At 39.3% G+C, this 14,201-nt stretch overlaps 1 protein-coding gene across 1 annotated transcript; it reads right to left on the reverse strand.

Annotated features, from left to right (window-relative positions):
• Positions 1-6,081: 6,081 nt before the first annotated feature.
• LOC139150623 (homeobox protein CDX-1-like) lies at positions 6,082-9,620 on the reverse strand. Its single transcript, XM_070723060.1, has 3 exons — positions 9,281-9,620; positions 6,695-7,053; positions 6,082-6,282 (listed from the first exon to the last, which is right to left on the reverse strand). The coding sequence occupies exons 1-3, from the start codon at positions 9,531-9,533 to the stop codon at positions 6,199-6,201; spliced, it is 696 nt and encodes a 231-aa protein (XP_070579161.1). The 5' UTR covers positions 9,534-9,620; the 3' UTR covers positions 6,082-6,198.
• Between the last annotated feature and the right edge of the window lie 4,581 nt (positions 9,621-14,201).

The raw sequence follows: 14,201 nt of genomic DNA on the forward strand, positions 1-14,201 counted from the left end.
TCCATGCGTGTTCCTAAAATCACAGGGAAGGGAGGTTTTTGTATTTCCTATCACGAAATATGTCAGGAAATACCAATCAGACACTGAAACTTCACCAAAAGTTTCACTGTGCGTTTCCTATGCTTCGATCTGGTTTAAAACTGCTATTCGAAATCTGATGAATTTTATGAGTTTGACACTCCTGTTCCAAAATTAACAGTTTCTTTCAGACTCTGAGATGTTAATATATGTGAAAACAATATCATAATTCAGCATTGACCTGACTCTGATATTACGTCTCCCCCTCCTGGATTTTGTGAGTAAGGGGGTATTTTTGGGTCGTATTTTGTCCCATATTTCCCAAAATTAAGAGGGTCTTTTTTGTTGAAATATCGCAGATTAGGGGTATCTTGAAATTTTGTGGAACGAGCATGGATGCCCATGCTCTCTGAGAGTGTCACCACCGGGGCCATGAACGTTATCGGATATTTTTGAGGTGCGACAACACGCGTGCACGGTCGTAACCCAGACGATGTCGCCATAAAATATCATCTAGTTAGAAGCTTTCGACGATACTATCAATGGTCTCCAATACTATCGAATATTTTTGAGGTGTGACATCCTCAGCTCGGGACCCAGTCAAAGTCTTCATACGGGAGCCGTGGGTCGGAGTAATTTCATCGGAAACTCCGAAATTTCGAGTACCCCCCTGCCAACCATGATGAATTTGAGTAACCCATCTCTTACTCAGAAATTTTGACGACCCCCCCCCCCCACATAGAAAAGTTGAATACAAATACATGTATTTGTAAAAATACAGAAAATACAGCAATAGCAAATACCTTTCCAATCCTTATGTACCCTGCTAGATTATCATCGGTTATCTCATGACGGATGGAAAAGGTGAAACCAACAAAATGAAATTCAAAGTGACAGTAAAATACTTATAAAAGCTCACGCTATTAACCAGTTTACAACTTTAATAGTATTGTTTAATTTTGATAGGTATCATGACAGGCTTTTTCACTAGGATATCTGACTGAGCAGAATTTGAAAGTGCATGGGGAGAACACGCGAGAGGCTGAGGGGAAAGTGTCAGACGGGGTGTCCCCTTTGTGTGGAAAATTTTGAGAAATTGATGTGTGCAATGGTCCGGGGCAATGGTACAGTCTGGTGCGATCTCAGAGATGTTTTCAATTTGTTTTTTACTAGTAAAACTGTTGGAACATCCCAAGGGGGAGAGCCTCTCGCATTGTATCGCAATTTTTAGAAATTGATGTGTGCAATGGTGCAATCCGAGAAATGTTTCAATTTATTTCGTACCAAAAATTGAGTAACCCCCTTCTTCCTCTCCATATTTTGAGTGACCCCCCCTTTGAAGTTTTCAATTTTTTGAGTGACCCCCCCCACATTCCTCCGAGCCCCGGCCGTAAATAATAACGGCTCCCTTAAGTATTGTCTAGTTTGAATAATTAGACGATACTAGATGATAGTATCGGATAGTATCAATATTAATTATGTATCGTATTATGTAAAGAGTTCTAAACGATCATATTAAACTATACTAGACTGCTATAAAGATCGATATTTTCTAGCATCGATACTAGACGATACATATCCGATATCGTATAAATGTGCAATGTCGCGTTGTCCTCAGAGGCGCTAGGTGATAGGCTGGCGTGTAGGTCGTGGGGGTGTAAGCCAGTCTACTGTAGGTGGGAGTGACCGTACGCGTCATTCTCCAAACCGAAGTCCCTCGATCACGTGACCTGACCAAACCATACCCGCAACGTAGATAAAAACAGATAATACAAATAGGAGACAAATAATGACTCAATAAGTTGAAAATCTTGGTTTAAAAGTCAAAAACACAAAAATTCTGAGCGACTGGTGGGCTATTCTACTCCTGGCGTCTTCAAATAGCATTGACCAGGGCACCTTTGACCAGAGCGCCATGATCTTTAGTTAGAAGGTTATGTGAACAATACGAATGGCCGTTTTGGAAAACAAGCATAGGGTTTTACCAACAACAATGAAAGTTTTACAAACACAAAACTTGTTTAAGCTATTTTATTAATATAAAAGAAGATATTTCGAATAAAAATTACATGTTTTTAAAGAGAAACGTGAGTTGTACAAGCACAAACAGGTGTGACACGTGACTAATACGAATAGCCACTTTGGAATACAAGCATAGGTTTTGCAAAATGAATGAAGGTTTGCAACAAGAAAATAGGTAGGTAGGTTGGTTTATTCTGTATTCCAAGGCCTTTGGCCCATAATACAACAATAAAAAATAAAGGAATGTACATTTCAAAAATATGTTATCTGTGTCATCTAATAAATTAAACAAAGTATATAAATTAACTATTCAAATCATTTAACTCGTTACGTAATTTCATAGCATGAAATATAAAAGCAGCTAAACTTTGTAAGATTTGATCATTATGTTGGGAAAGTAATTCAATGAACTTTTCTGATGATGGCGATTCAAAATAATATATTTGTAAATACTTTCTCCGCAAATTCTGGAAAAGAGAGCAAACTAACAGGAAATGATATTCGTCCTCTACTTCGTTTGAATCACAGAAAGTGCACAATCGTTGATTTCTTTCAATCCCATGTTGTCTATCACTTTCAATACGTAAGTTATGTGAAAAGCAGCGAAACCGTGCAAGCATTTGCATATGGAAGGGAATTTTAACAGCAAAAATATATTTCTCAGGCTCTAAAGAAAGCTTGAAAGTACGATATGATGTTAACTTATCCAAAGTACAGATTTCACTATACCAACTTGCAAACAAAACTTTTTTAAAATTTTTAACAAATGTTTCAGTAAAACTCTTAATATTGTTCACACTTTGATTTTCCCATACATTTTGAAGGTTACATACCACCAGAAGTTCCTTCACCTCATGCACCCATGTTCGTTTTTTCCTTGTTCCAGACATTTCAACATTGTACAACATGTCATAGCATTTCCTTGGATACCTGTACTTTGGCATATTTACAAGTTTTGCCCAGTATTTTACACAACGTTTAGCAGTATATAAATGTATAGAATATCTCCCACATTCTCCCAACACAGTGACATTTGGAGCTTTGCCAGAGACTCCCAAAAATACACGACAAGCAAACTGCTGTACTCTTTCTAGACAGTCATATTTCTTATAACCCCAAATCTCAGACGCGTAGGTTAATATAGGTAGGATCATAGTATCAAACACTTTAAAATAAACATCATAAGGGAACATACCCATCTTTTTTTTTGTTTTGACAATATTTAAGAATGATTTTTTTGCCTGTTGAGCAATAGTTTTAGTTGCCATGGACCATTGCAATCGACATGAGAGTAAAATACCAAGATATTTGTAATAAGAAACTACTTCAACAGGCTTTCCGTTAAAATACCACTTTTCTGATTTGGACAAATGACCCCCAGATTTGAAAACAATAATTTTCAGAAAAAAGTGTGACATCATCTGCAAATAAAAGGCAAAAGATTTCTATTAAATCTGGAGTAAGTTGTACACCACGTAACTCATTTCTGTGGAGCTCATTTGGCAACTCATTTATAAAAAAAGAAAACAGAAAGGGGCTTAACATGCACCCTTGACGAACTCCTATTGGACAGTCAAAAACATCAGTGAGTCCACCCTGGGATCTCACGCATGCTTTTACATTTTTATACATAGCATGAATCATATTAAACATTTTACCACCTATTCCCCCTTTTAGCAAAACATACCATAATCTCTGTCTTTCTACTGTGTCGAACGCCTTGGAGAAATCGACGAAAACACAATAAAATTTGCCGCGTTTAAGTGTCAGATATTTTTGTACAATACTTTGGAGAATAAAAATATTATCAACGGTAGAATAACCACGCCTAAAGCCAGCTTGTGTTTCATCAACTTTACCAAGAGATTCAGCCCAAAAGGTCAAACGATTGTTGAGAACAGAGGTAAAAATTTTACTGAATACACTTAACAATGAAATGCCTCTATAATTTCCTGCAACATTTATTTGACCTTTTTTATGTAGAGGACAATTATTGCTTTGGTCCAATCGTCTGGGAACAGTCCAGAATCAAACAGTTTGTTAAAGAGAACTATTAAACATGGCAACAAGTAAGTTTCAGAAACTTTGAAAAATTCTCCTAATAGTTCATCAAATCCAGAGGACTTGCCATTTTTAAGATGACGAATTGCTTTTAAGATCTCATGACCTGAAATCGGTCCATTTAATATGTCATAATCCACCTCTGTCATAAATGGAATAACATCCGTATTTTCTAAAAGATCCTTCAACTCATCAGATAAAGAAAAATCATAATTAGCCCCAGGTTTAAGAGATAACAAATTACTAAAATAGTCAAACCACTCATCTAGACCAATGGTGTTTGTTAGTGGTCGTTTAATAGTCAATTTTCATATGGCCGACCAAAACAATTTTGAGTTGGACGCACAGTTTGAGGCTAATTTAGATTTTTCTTCTTCAAAATAAATTCTTTTTATGGAACGACATTTTTTACATCTTTATACTCCTGTAACAAAGCAAAATCATTTACTCTACGCAACAAGAAAATAGATTTGTACAGAAAGAAAATAGGCTCGTACAAAAATAAAAGGTTTTGTACAAAAGAAAATAGGTTTTACAACAAGAAAATAAATTGTACAAAAAGAAATTGATGTTACAAAAAGAAAATGTTTTTCACAAAACAGGAAAGGTTTTTACGAAAAAAAAAATTTTTTAATGAAAAGAAAATTTTTTTACAAAAAGAATATAGGTTTTACACAAAGAAAATACGTTTTTACACAAAGAAAATGGATTTTTACAAAAGGAAAATAGGTTTTTACAAAAAGAATTTTTTTTATAAAAAGAAAAAAAATTCTAGAATATTGCGACGTTTGGCTTGCCATACAAGACCACTGATTTATTTCTCATAGATCACCACAGTAGCGTTGAGCTCAATTTTCCTACTTTAACCTGCTCACCCCCGATTCCCTGTAAACAGATCCACGATCACCATTGACAACAATGGGGTTGGGCAAAATCATGACGGTGAAAGGGTTAAAACACGAATCCTTCTGACACTTGTTAGGTCAATGTCACCTTGACTACTGGTGAATTTTTCGTGTGGGCAGGTCCATGGAAATTTTGAGTCAGTAATGAAAATAGCGCCCTCGGTGGTGGTTTTTGCCAAAATTCAGGCCCATTGTCATCACAGGCGTACGGAACGTTTCGTAGATCGTCGTCGGATGGGAAGTGACTGACACTGTGAGGCCGAAGGCCGAACCAAATACAGTACCGAGGTTCGGCCTTCGGCCTCACAGTGTCAGTCACTTCCCATCCAACGACGATCTACGAAACGTTCCGTACGCCTGTGATTGTCATGATTTCCTTGGCCCTTTGACTCCTTATTACAACAAAATGTCTACAGCCGTCATACACAAAACATGCATTTTGATTTATGCAGGCAATCATCTTTACAAGAATACGTCAAATTAAAGTTCAAACCAAACAAGCATCAATGTAGGTGTAGAAAGGTCCGCACTACTTTCCACCCGAAACTTCGTGTTCTTAATCTTGTTCCATTTGCAAGTTTTAAGAACATTTTCACCGAAGTGGGGGAAATTTATTCTACACATCGATCGCTTACAGTCGCATTAAAATCGATGCAATTTGCTTTTCCTGGGTAGTTTCGGGGACTTGATCGACAAAACAGTGTTTATTCTTTCAGGTAAGCAAAATCGATTCAGTTAGACTGTACATGAGTCTGCTTGACTAACCTAATAACCCCTCCATTAGATGGACGAGCGAACAAAATGTTTAGAAGTCTTTCTCGAGGAAAAGACCGTAGAATATTTGGTGGCATGATATTGGTAAATCTAGGCCGGTGTCTTACGGCTAGGAGTTCACTACTCACAGTTGCTAGTAAACACTTCAATATTGCTCATATACGTCCTTCTACTCCCATAGACCTTATCAATTCTTTATCAGAAATTGGATAATCAAGTGATACTTCGTACAATGAATTGTATCTATGACGGTTCATCTCCCATTCGTACTATGTAATAAAGTTCGTATACACTCAAACAGTTTTGAGACTCTAAGAAAATATTTAATATTTACAATAAAATTTCAAACATCAAAAGTGTATGTAGTCGAGAAAAAAAAGACGAAGTCGTAAAAGTTCACTCGGGCTGGTGGCGCTCTCTAACTTCTCGTTCTTGAAGACGGGCACAAACTGCATATCCTCGTTTGCCTCCTGAACAAAGCCCGGCGGTATATAAACCAGTTCTGTAGAAAGAAAAATAATTACGATGTTAATGATTCTCGAATTATAAACGTACAATATATATTCGACAAAAAATAAAAATGTCTTTAACTTTAAAGTAAGATTGCTCCGCAATTACTCGTGTAGGTTTTCATAGGCGACACAAGAAAATAATTGAATAGACAAAGGTTTTATTTCTTTAGAACTTCTTGCAACTTGTTGGAGAAGGTTTGAGTATAGAGGTAGTATCACTTCTTACTCATATTTTGGGTATGGGCAAACTTGTGTAGTTCCTCATACACATGATAACTATAATTTTGACATTCTAATGTTATAACGAGCTTTAGTTTGTGAAAAACATAATAGCCACTGGCTCGTAATCAGTGCATTTTAATCTGCAAACAGGTCAGCTAAGGACTCTTTACGAATACTTACATTTACAGTCTCGTAAGAGAGTCCAGTCCGTGTTGCCAACTTCTGTCTTCTGCCAACGGTTGGGAACATTGAGTAGTGGAACTCCTCTTCCAACAGTGGTTGTTGCCCGGGTCGTAAACACACGCGGGACTTACACCGGTACTTTCGTCTTCTCCTGTATTTAGAATTTGCTGTTGGCATGTTATCAGAAGGGTCTATGAAGGATACGTCCAACCTGTCTGTTGATGTTGAACTGGATACTTCACTACTCTGGACTGTAGCGGCAACTTCATTTTCGCCCAACGTTGGGGTGGGAGGTGGCGATAGAGCATAGCTTTCGTCGACGGCGTTAACACCACTTGTCGATGTAGTCGGTGTCCCTGAAAGACAAGGGATGGGATTAATGCAGTGCATTCATATAGCGAATTATGATCCGTACAGAATAGATTGCCTACATGACCATGGATTATAAAAAAGACTCGCTGAGTGTGCTAGCTGCTACTTCCATGATGATATGGAGCTTGTTCAGCTCCATGATGGCATGATGTATAGACATCAAGGCTTAGCTAACAGAGATTCGGACAGTTACCCTACGGGAGGAGAACTTACCCATCTTTTATCTATGGCTCGGAAATGTAGGTAGCTATATGGAGCTATCTGTGGGTCCATTGTTGTGGTGTGGTGGTGGGGTAAAAAGTCGTAAAAGTCAAAATCAGCCCGTAAAAGGCAGAAATCCAGTCTGAAAACACCACAGCTATATGGACCCACATTATCCTTGTCTGTGCCCACAGTTACTATGGAACCAGCTTCCGTAGATGACGAATCAAACAACCATTTCGAAGGGAGAGCACAGATGCGAATCACTCTATCGAAAAACTGGTCTTTCCATCAGTTTGTGTCACAACCTGTTGTTTGAAAACAAGGATGTAGGAAGAGCTCTCCTTGCATACAGACCTTTTGCCGCACGAGCAGACTGATGTATCTACCTTCCCTGGTGTTTGGGGATTTCAGTCGTGTGTGTCATATCACAAAATATAAACGTCTAGTATTTGCGTTTCCTGTCCGTCGTTACCCGCACAGGCGCTCTTTAGATTAGTAGTCTGCTAAGTAGATCGATTTTCTGCTCGATCTATCGATCCCGTAGTCGATATGCCCGCCACTGTAATCTAAATACTCAGTTAGGTTGCAGTGGCGGGCATATCGACAACGGGATCGATAGATCGAGCAGAATATAGATCTACTTAGCAGACTATCCGGCTAACGAACGCCCGTGGTTACCACGCTGGCATCCTGACAATATGCAAGGTTTAATCTGTAGACGGCCCTGTTACGATTCGCGATTCAGTGATTTTCTTTTGTTTTCTCATATACAAAGTTATCGTTAAAAGTTGAAATTTCCTCATGGCCTGTAAGATGGACAGGCTATGGGCCCAGGTTCCCAGACACAAGACAATTCGCACCAAAACCACTTCGCACCATACCATGATTGTCCCATACCATTTTATTTCGCACCAAAACCTCTTCGCCCCAAAGTCACGTCGCCCAACAGCATTTCGCCCCTAAAACACACCACTTCGCCAAAGCTTATCGGCAACAGGTAAAGCTGAAAATAACCAACCACTGCCATCGAAGTTTTCTTATACTATTATGAGGAAAGTGTACGTTGGCAGGGAGGTAAAATAATGATAGTGTCCTTGTAGCGTTTTTTATGACATCTACAGTACGTTTGAACCAACAGCAACACAACAGTTTGTTCGTTGAATTTTATTGGTCAACAAAAACATGACTAATAAGCATAAACAACAATAAACACAACAACAACCGGATGTCTGGGTACCCTGTGCATAGACGTGTACATATGCATGAGGAGAAGAAAGTAAGGAAACAGAATCGCTATAAAAACCATCTGAACCATGGCATGCCATCTTCCGCGTTCGATTTTACGGTGAAAATTAGCAAGTCATCTAACCGTCGATCGTTGCGTATCATTCTCAAAATTCATACCTGATACTTAATTTGCTTCCAAAACGCTTGCTTCATGCGATTTTCGGTCGAATTCGACGGATACCTCGCCAAAACCACAGTCACCTGTGGTCTATTTCGCTTTGCGTGTATATATATATATATATATATATATATATATATATATATATATATATATATATATATATATATATATAATATATATATGCGCCCCATAGACGTGTGTACATATGCCTTAGAAGAAGATATGAAGCATACGTACATACGTCTATGGGGCGCAAAGCGGAATAGACCACAGGTGACTGTGCCAAAACATAAGCGTGAGCAACATTCAAGTCACCCCGCACTGAACGTTGGGCACCTCTGCTTTACCACCTCCATGGCTTTACTGATATTGGCGCCGCCTACCCATCCGGCGAAGGCCAAAAACCTCCGAAGGCAAAAATACCTTTATACATACCTAATACATACTCAATTATCGCAATTTATTTTACCTCTCTGCAGTGGTTCAACCAAAGACAGTAGAGGCTGTCTGTGGTTCAACACATGCACTCATCATACTTCTCTACATTCTTCTTTCACTCTTTTCGGACCTGGGTAAATGTCTTTTCACACTTTACTTACATGCTAAGCGTGTTTGGTCACCTATCAGATGGTCGCCGTCTTCCTCGGACGCTGTTGAAGAATCGTTCGGATGATCAGGAGACGGCGGCGGTGGACTCTCTGACAACTCGTCAATATCGATGACAGTTAGATCTCTCGCTAGGAACCGAGGAACGTTGGTGGTCGCCGTTATGATTTCGAGCTCTAGAGACTGGCGGTTGAACAGGGCGAATTCTAGAGGCTGACAGAGGAATTCGGCGAGAATGATGTCCATTGTCGATTAGGCAAGAGGACAAACTAAGAGAATTGTGATTTGTCTGCTCAAAAGCTTCATATGTGTGTGAAGAAACGTGAAGGATGATGGGTATTTGAACATTACGAAAGAAAAGAATTCCATATATAATCTCGGCTGACTGCCGCTCGGCTTGTTTACAGGTGATACCGTATGTGTGAATAGCTGCGATCAACTAATAGTGACCAGATGTTAAAGGTATAAAGACTTCCGAACTTTGTTGAGTACTGATTATCTTGATAGCCGATCATCCTCTCCGATTAGCGGCGAACAATAGCATTAACATGTCATGTGTATACAACGCAATATGTAAGGTCGGGCGCGTGGCGCCAAGGATTACCTATAATGAACTGGGATGGAATTTCAAACATTTCTCACCTTTTTCGGGCCAGACATGATATTGACAGGAAACTCAAAGTTATGCATTGCATTACGAAATCTCCTGTTTGGGAGATTTTGTCCTACATGGGTAACATTTTGAAAAAGTTGACGTAAAAAGTGACCATCTAGGCCTCTAGGCTGAAATATCTTAACACACTTCATGAAAATGTAAGCGAAAAGTTATTTTCTCTCTCTTCTACCTAATATATCGCAAGTATAAAATAAATTTGGAAAAAGCGGTAAGAAGGCAATGGTAAACTTTTTTAGAACACTGGTAAACCTCAAATTTAATGAACACACGATATACTTTACCAAGTGCGAATTCTGTCGGAGCATGGTCGGAGGACGTCGCTATGTCGGAAGACAGTCTCCTGATGAAAGAGGGGTTGTTTTTCCTGATCAGGAAAATTCTCCCCATCAGAGTTGTCTCCCTTTTGGTCCAGTGTACCCTGCTTATAGTACACCGCAAGTGTTTTAAACACTGAACTTGAAAATATTTTTTTCAAACTTTTAAGATGCTCGCAAAATTGTAATTGGCCATAACAGCTTATGGATGTTACATCCATGGTTATACGCTGGGCCAAAAAGTATCGTGAAAGGGACTTAGTATTGAAAGGAGAATTTTCAAACCGTGTATGTCATAAAAAGTCATTCACTCAATAGACGGCAGAAACAAGAGGTACTGTTTATGGTAATACAGACCATGCGGAATATAGTGATGGCGTTGCTGCCCCGCTACTGTCTATGGTCTCAGTTATTGTGGGTCTGTTGTGATCGATCTTGCCATCTGGGGGCGCTAGGTAGACAGAACGGTGCAAACCACGCGCACGCAGGTGTTAAGTGTTCGACAAGTTGGGTGTCGGACAAGTTTATCAGACATGGGATGAGGTCTGGTAGTTTGTCGGTCGCTTTCGACTTTGCTTTTCTCACGCCACGATGGCGCTATTCAACAAATAATGAGAATGGCTCAAGTTGCAACCACAGGCATTCGATTCAATGCAAGCAAACCGTCACTGATGTAACTTACTGGTTGCATCAGTGACGGTTTGCTTGCATCGAGTCGAATACCTGTGAGCACAACATTCTGCATATAATAATTGCGGTTCCGACAACAAGTACTTTTCCAGTAATTACGGAGTATACATTACGCACATATTGAACAGAAATAATGAACAAAATGTACCATGTTCAATGACGAGACCAATTCATCGGGGGAAATCAGCTACCAAATATCATCAAAAATCGAACGGAGTCAGTCGCCTTTGCGCGACATCAGCAAAACCTGTAAAATTCTTGTGCACAATATAACATACGAATGACAGAACAATTATAACAAATAGGTGTCTGCGGTATAGTGGAGATATCGGCGACGGCATGGTCCCTCCACAAATTTGTGGATTCGAGGTTGAGAGACCGTGGTGAAGGGAGTTTGCAGTCTACAAGAATTACATAAATTACATAAATTTGTAAATCTGTATATATCGTATTTATAATATTAGATGGGTAAGCTGTATTTCGAAGTTTGTTTATTGTGTAAAAAGGATTTGGGGCCACTGAACAACGATCTTTGGTTGTTTATTATGTATGTCTTTCACGAATATACAGGACGAGGCTGTCAAGCTCCTGTAGATAAGTTTCAATGGTGACATTTGTACGATCACGTGTCATCTAAACAAATACTTAATTCGTCAAAAACTGTCAAACAAAGGACACAAAATCAAAGTAGTTAGGCCGCGAGCCGGAGGAATTCAGGGGGGATTAAAAAATTCTGGGGATAGTCGAGGAGGGACTTGAAACTGTTGCTCTGCCTACCGAGGGGAGGGGGGTGGCGCTGAAAATATTTTGGTTCCTGACATTTCCATGTCATCCAGTGGTTCTAATGTTAATAATAATTAAACAAAATCTCGAACAGTTTTGTCGCATTTTATGACTTTACTATCGAAAAAAATCTAACAATGTATGAATGCCATTGAATTTTCGTAAAAACATCAAGTTGGCCTTGTAACGGGGCAGAAGCTGCAACTGTTGATATTTTTTTCAATATTTCTATGCAATGAACTTATATCAAGTAGTTTCTTGGTGTCTCTATACATGCTATACAGCATGCTGAAACCATGCAGGAAGAAAGAAAGCCTCCATGCTGAAACACACAATATTCAGTTTGGAAACAAAACTTGTATATCTAAATATTAGTGATGATTGAATTAGAGTCCAGGCTGAAAGTCATTTGTCAATGATACAAATGCATATGCTCGGTGCATACAATTCAAAGGCTGTGTTGGCGAGCTGAATACTGGACAGTTCAACGTGCTCTAGCTAGGGTAGAACAAGAACGCAGATATATATACTGAACAAAAATATTGTCAAAATTGTTAAAGTTAATCTAGCTACTGCCCTGCTGCTGCCTACGGGAAGTGTCACTGTCACTGCATACCGGCAGTGAGAGTGATAGCTCTGACTCTAATATATAGTTGTAGAAGAGTTTTGGGTCATAAAACACTCAATTGACAGAGTGAAACATACTTGCACACAAGATCAGGCCAGAGAGCAACACATGGAAGACTAGATATTTTTGAATTCTGGCATATGAGAATAATCAAATATTAGAGAAAAAAGTTGGGGTCACCATGCTTGATTTTCTACAAACGTATAATGAAAAGTCAGTTTTTCTTGAAAATCACTTAATATCAATGTATAAAACCACTGATTTCAAGTTCATGCGGTGAATGAAATTTTCACATCTCATAGCACAATAACACAAGTAAAATTTTGAACAGTAAACTCTAATTTAATTGAAAAAATGTGTGACGAAATGGAATCATTTATTTTTTGCCAAATATGCCTTTACTACACCCGAAATTTCTAAGATTAAAACGTTTGTTTGATGGAATATTTTAACCTTCCAGTATTTTTAATTTTGTAAAGCATAAGTAGCATCTAAGTCGTATACATCTGGTACTTATGAAAAAATATTTTTTGGGCAAGTCACTGTGCTCAGTTTTTAATAATTTGGCAAAATGTGGCCAGGAATTTACAATTTGCATACTCTCTGATGATTGTCATTCGTGTGCTCTTCAGCAGGTGCCATTGACCTGGCCAGAGTTGGATAAAATCAAGTCGGCTATTAAAGATTGATAAATACAAAAAGTCCACTGATACGTTTGAAAATGAATCAATTGAAGAACTTGCCTTACAGGAATATGGCTCTACAAACTGCTGATAATAAGAGATAGTGTACAACATCTGCGAGCAGAACTACACAATACATGTTTATTTTTACTCAGCGTGCATTCCTAATAAATATGCCGCTATATGATTATGTTTTTATTGGGGCAGGGGGAGTTTAAAAATTTTGATCACACGGACGTGGGTAGACTGGAAGATCCGTCGCTCGAGGGCGCTCTCTACGCTCCCCCTCTCACTATTTAGCCACGAACTCGCGGGAGGAGTCTCGACAAGGACAATGAGGAAACAGCCGCTTTTTTCGTTGTTTCCTTCACTCATATGAAGTAAAATTGCATTTCCTTCACACAAACGCAGCAGTTGAGGGCGCAAACGGAACGAGCTTTTCGCTGATCCTGTGTCGCAGCATCTTTTTAGGGCTGATGTGCAGCGTCCCGCTTTAAGATTTAGAGGTTAAACCACGGTCCCTCCACAGGGGGGGGGGAGGGACCGTGGTTAAACTGTTAAAAATTTGCAAGGAAAGGTACGGTTTGACTATGCGGGTAGTACACTGTGCTATCTCTGTGGGTTACCTAACCTATGGCTGGCTATGGGCAAGTAGCTATTCGGGTGCATGAAGGTAAAAAAACCGCGACCGCCCTGGTTGCAATCAGAATAGCCCTACGAGTATGACGACGAGTGTCCGGCTTTGGCTACGCCGCCTTATAGCCGGACACTCTTGCCATACTCGTAGGGCTACATTCAGAATCGCAACAGTACCGAATAAGTTTTACTCTAAAGTTCGAGCTGACAATCTTTGACCAGAAATAGGGATGCATAGATCGCGTTTGTGCCACCACATATCCTAGAAATTGTTCACCTTGGGATATGTTTAACTCTCAGAATGCGTTAGGTCTTATATAGGGGGTCGAGTGGACATAAGCATTGGCCACGGTCCCTGTGCATTGGCCAACTTGGAGCGATTCCGGGAAGTTTTCTCTGAATCAGCACAATCACCGGGGGGGGGGGGGGGGAGATATGCAAATTTACAGTCTGAGGTGAATTTATCACACATTTACATGTAGTGATTTATTGCTTCATGAATTC

The sequence above is a fragment of the Ptychodera flava genome, chromosome 14 (genome assembly GCF_041260155.1).
Source record: "Ptychodera flava strain L36383 chromosome 14, AS_Pfla_20210202, whole genome shotgun sequence".
In the NCBI taxonomy this organism is placed as follows: domain Eukaryota; kingdom Metazoa; phylum Hemichordata; class Enteropneusta; family Ptychoderidae; genus Ptychodera; species Ptychodera flava.

Excerpts from the sequence above, each read along its gene's own strand:
- LOC139150623 (XM_070723060.1), bottom strand. The coding sequence starts at position 9,533 with ATGGACATCATTCTCGCCGAATTCCTCTGTCAGCCTCTAGAATTCGCC. Across the intron at positions 7,054-9,280 it reads TGACCAAACACGCTTAGCAT|GGACACCGACTACATCGACA; the intron begins GTAAGTAAAGTG and ends CTTGTCTTTCAG. Across the intron at positions 6,283-6,694 it reads TCTCTTACGAGACTGTAAAT|AACTGGTTTATATACCGCCG; the intron begins GTAAGTATTCGT and ends TTCTTTCTACAG.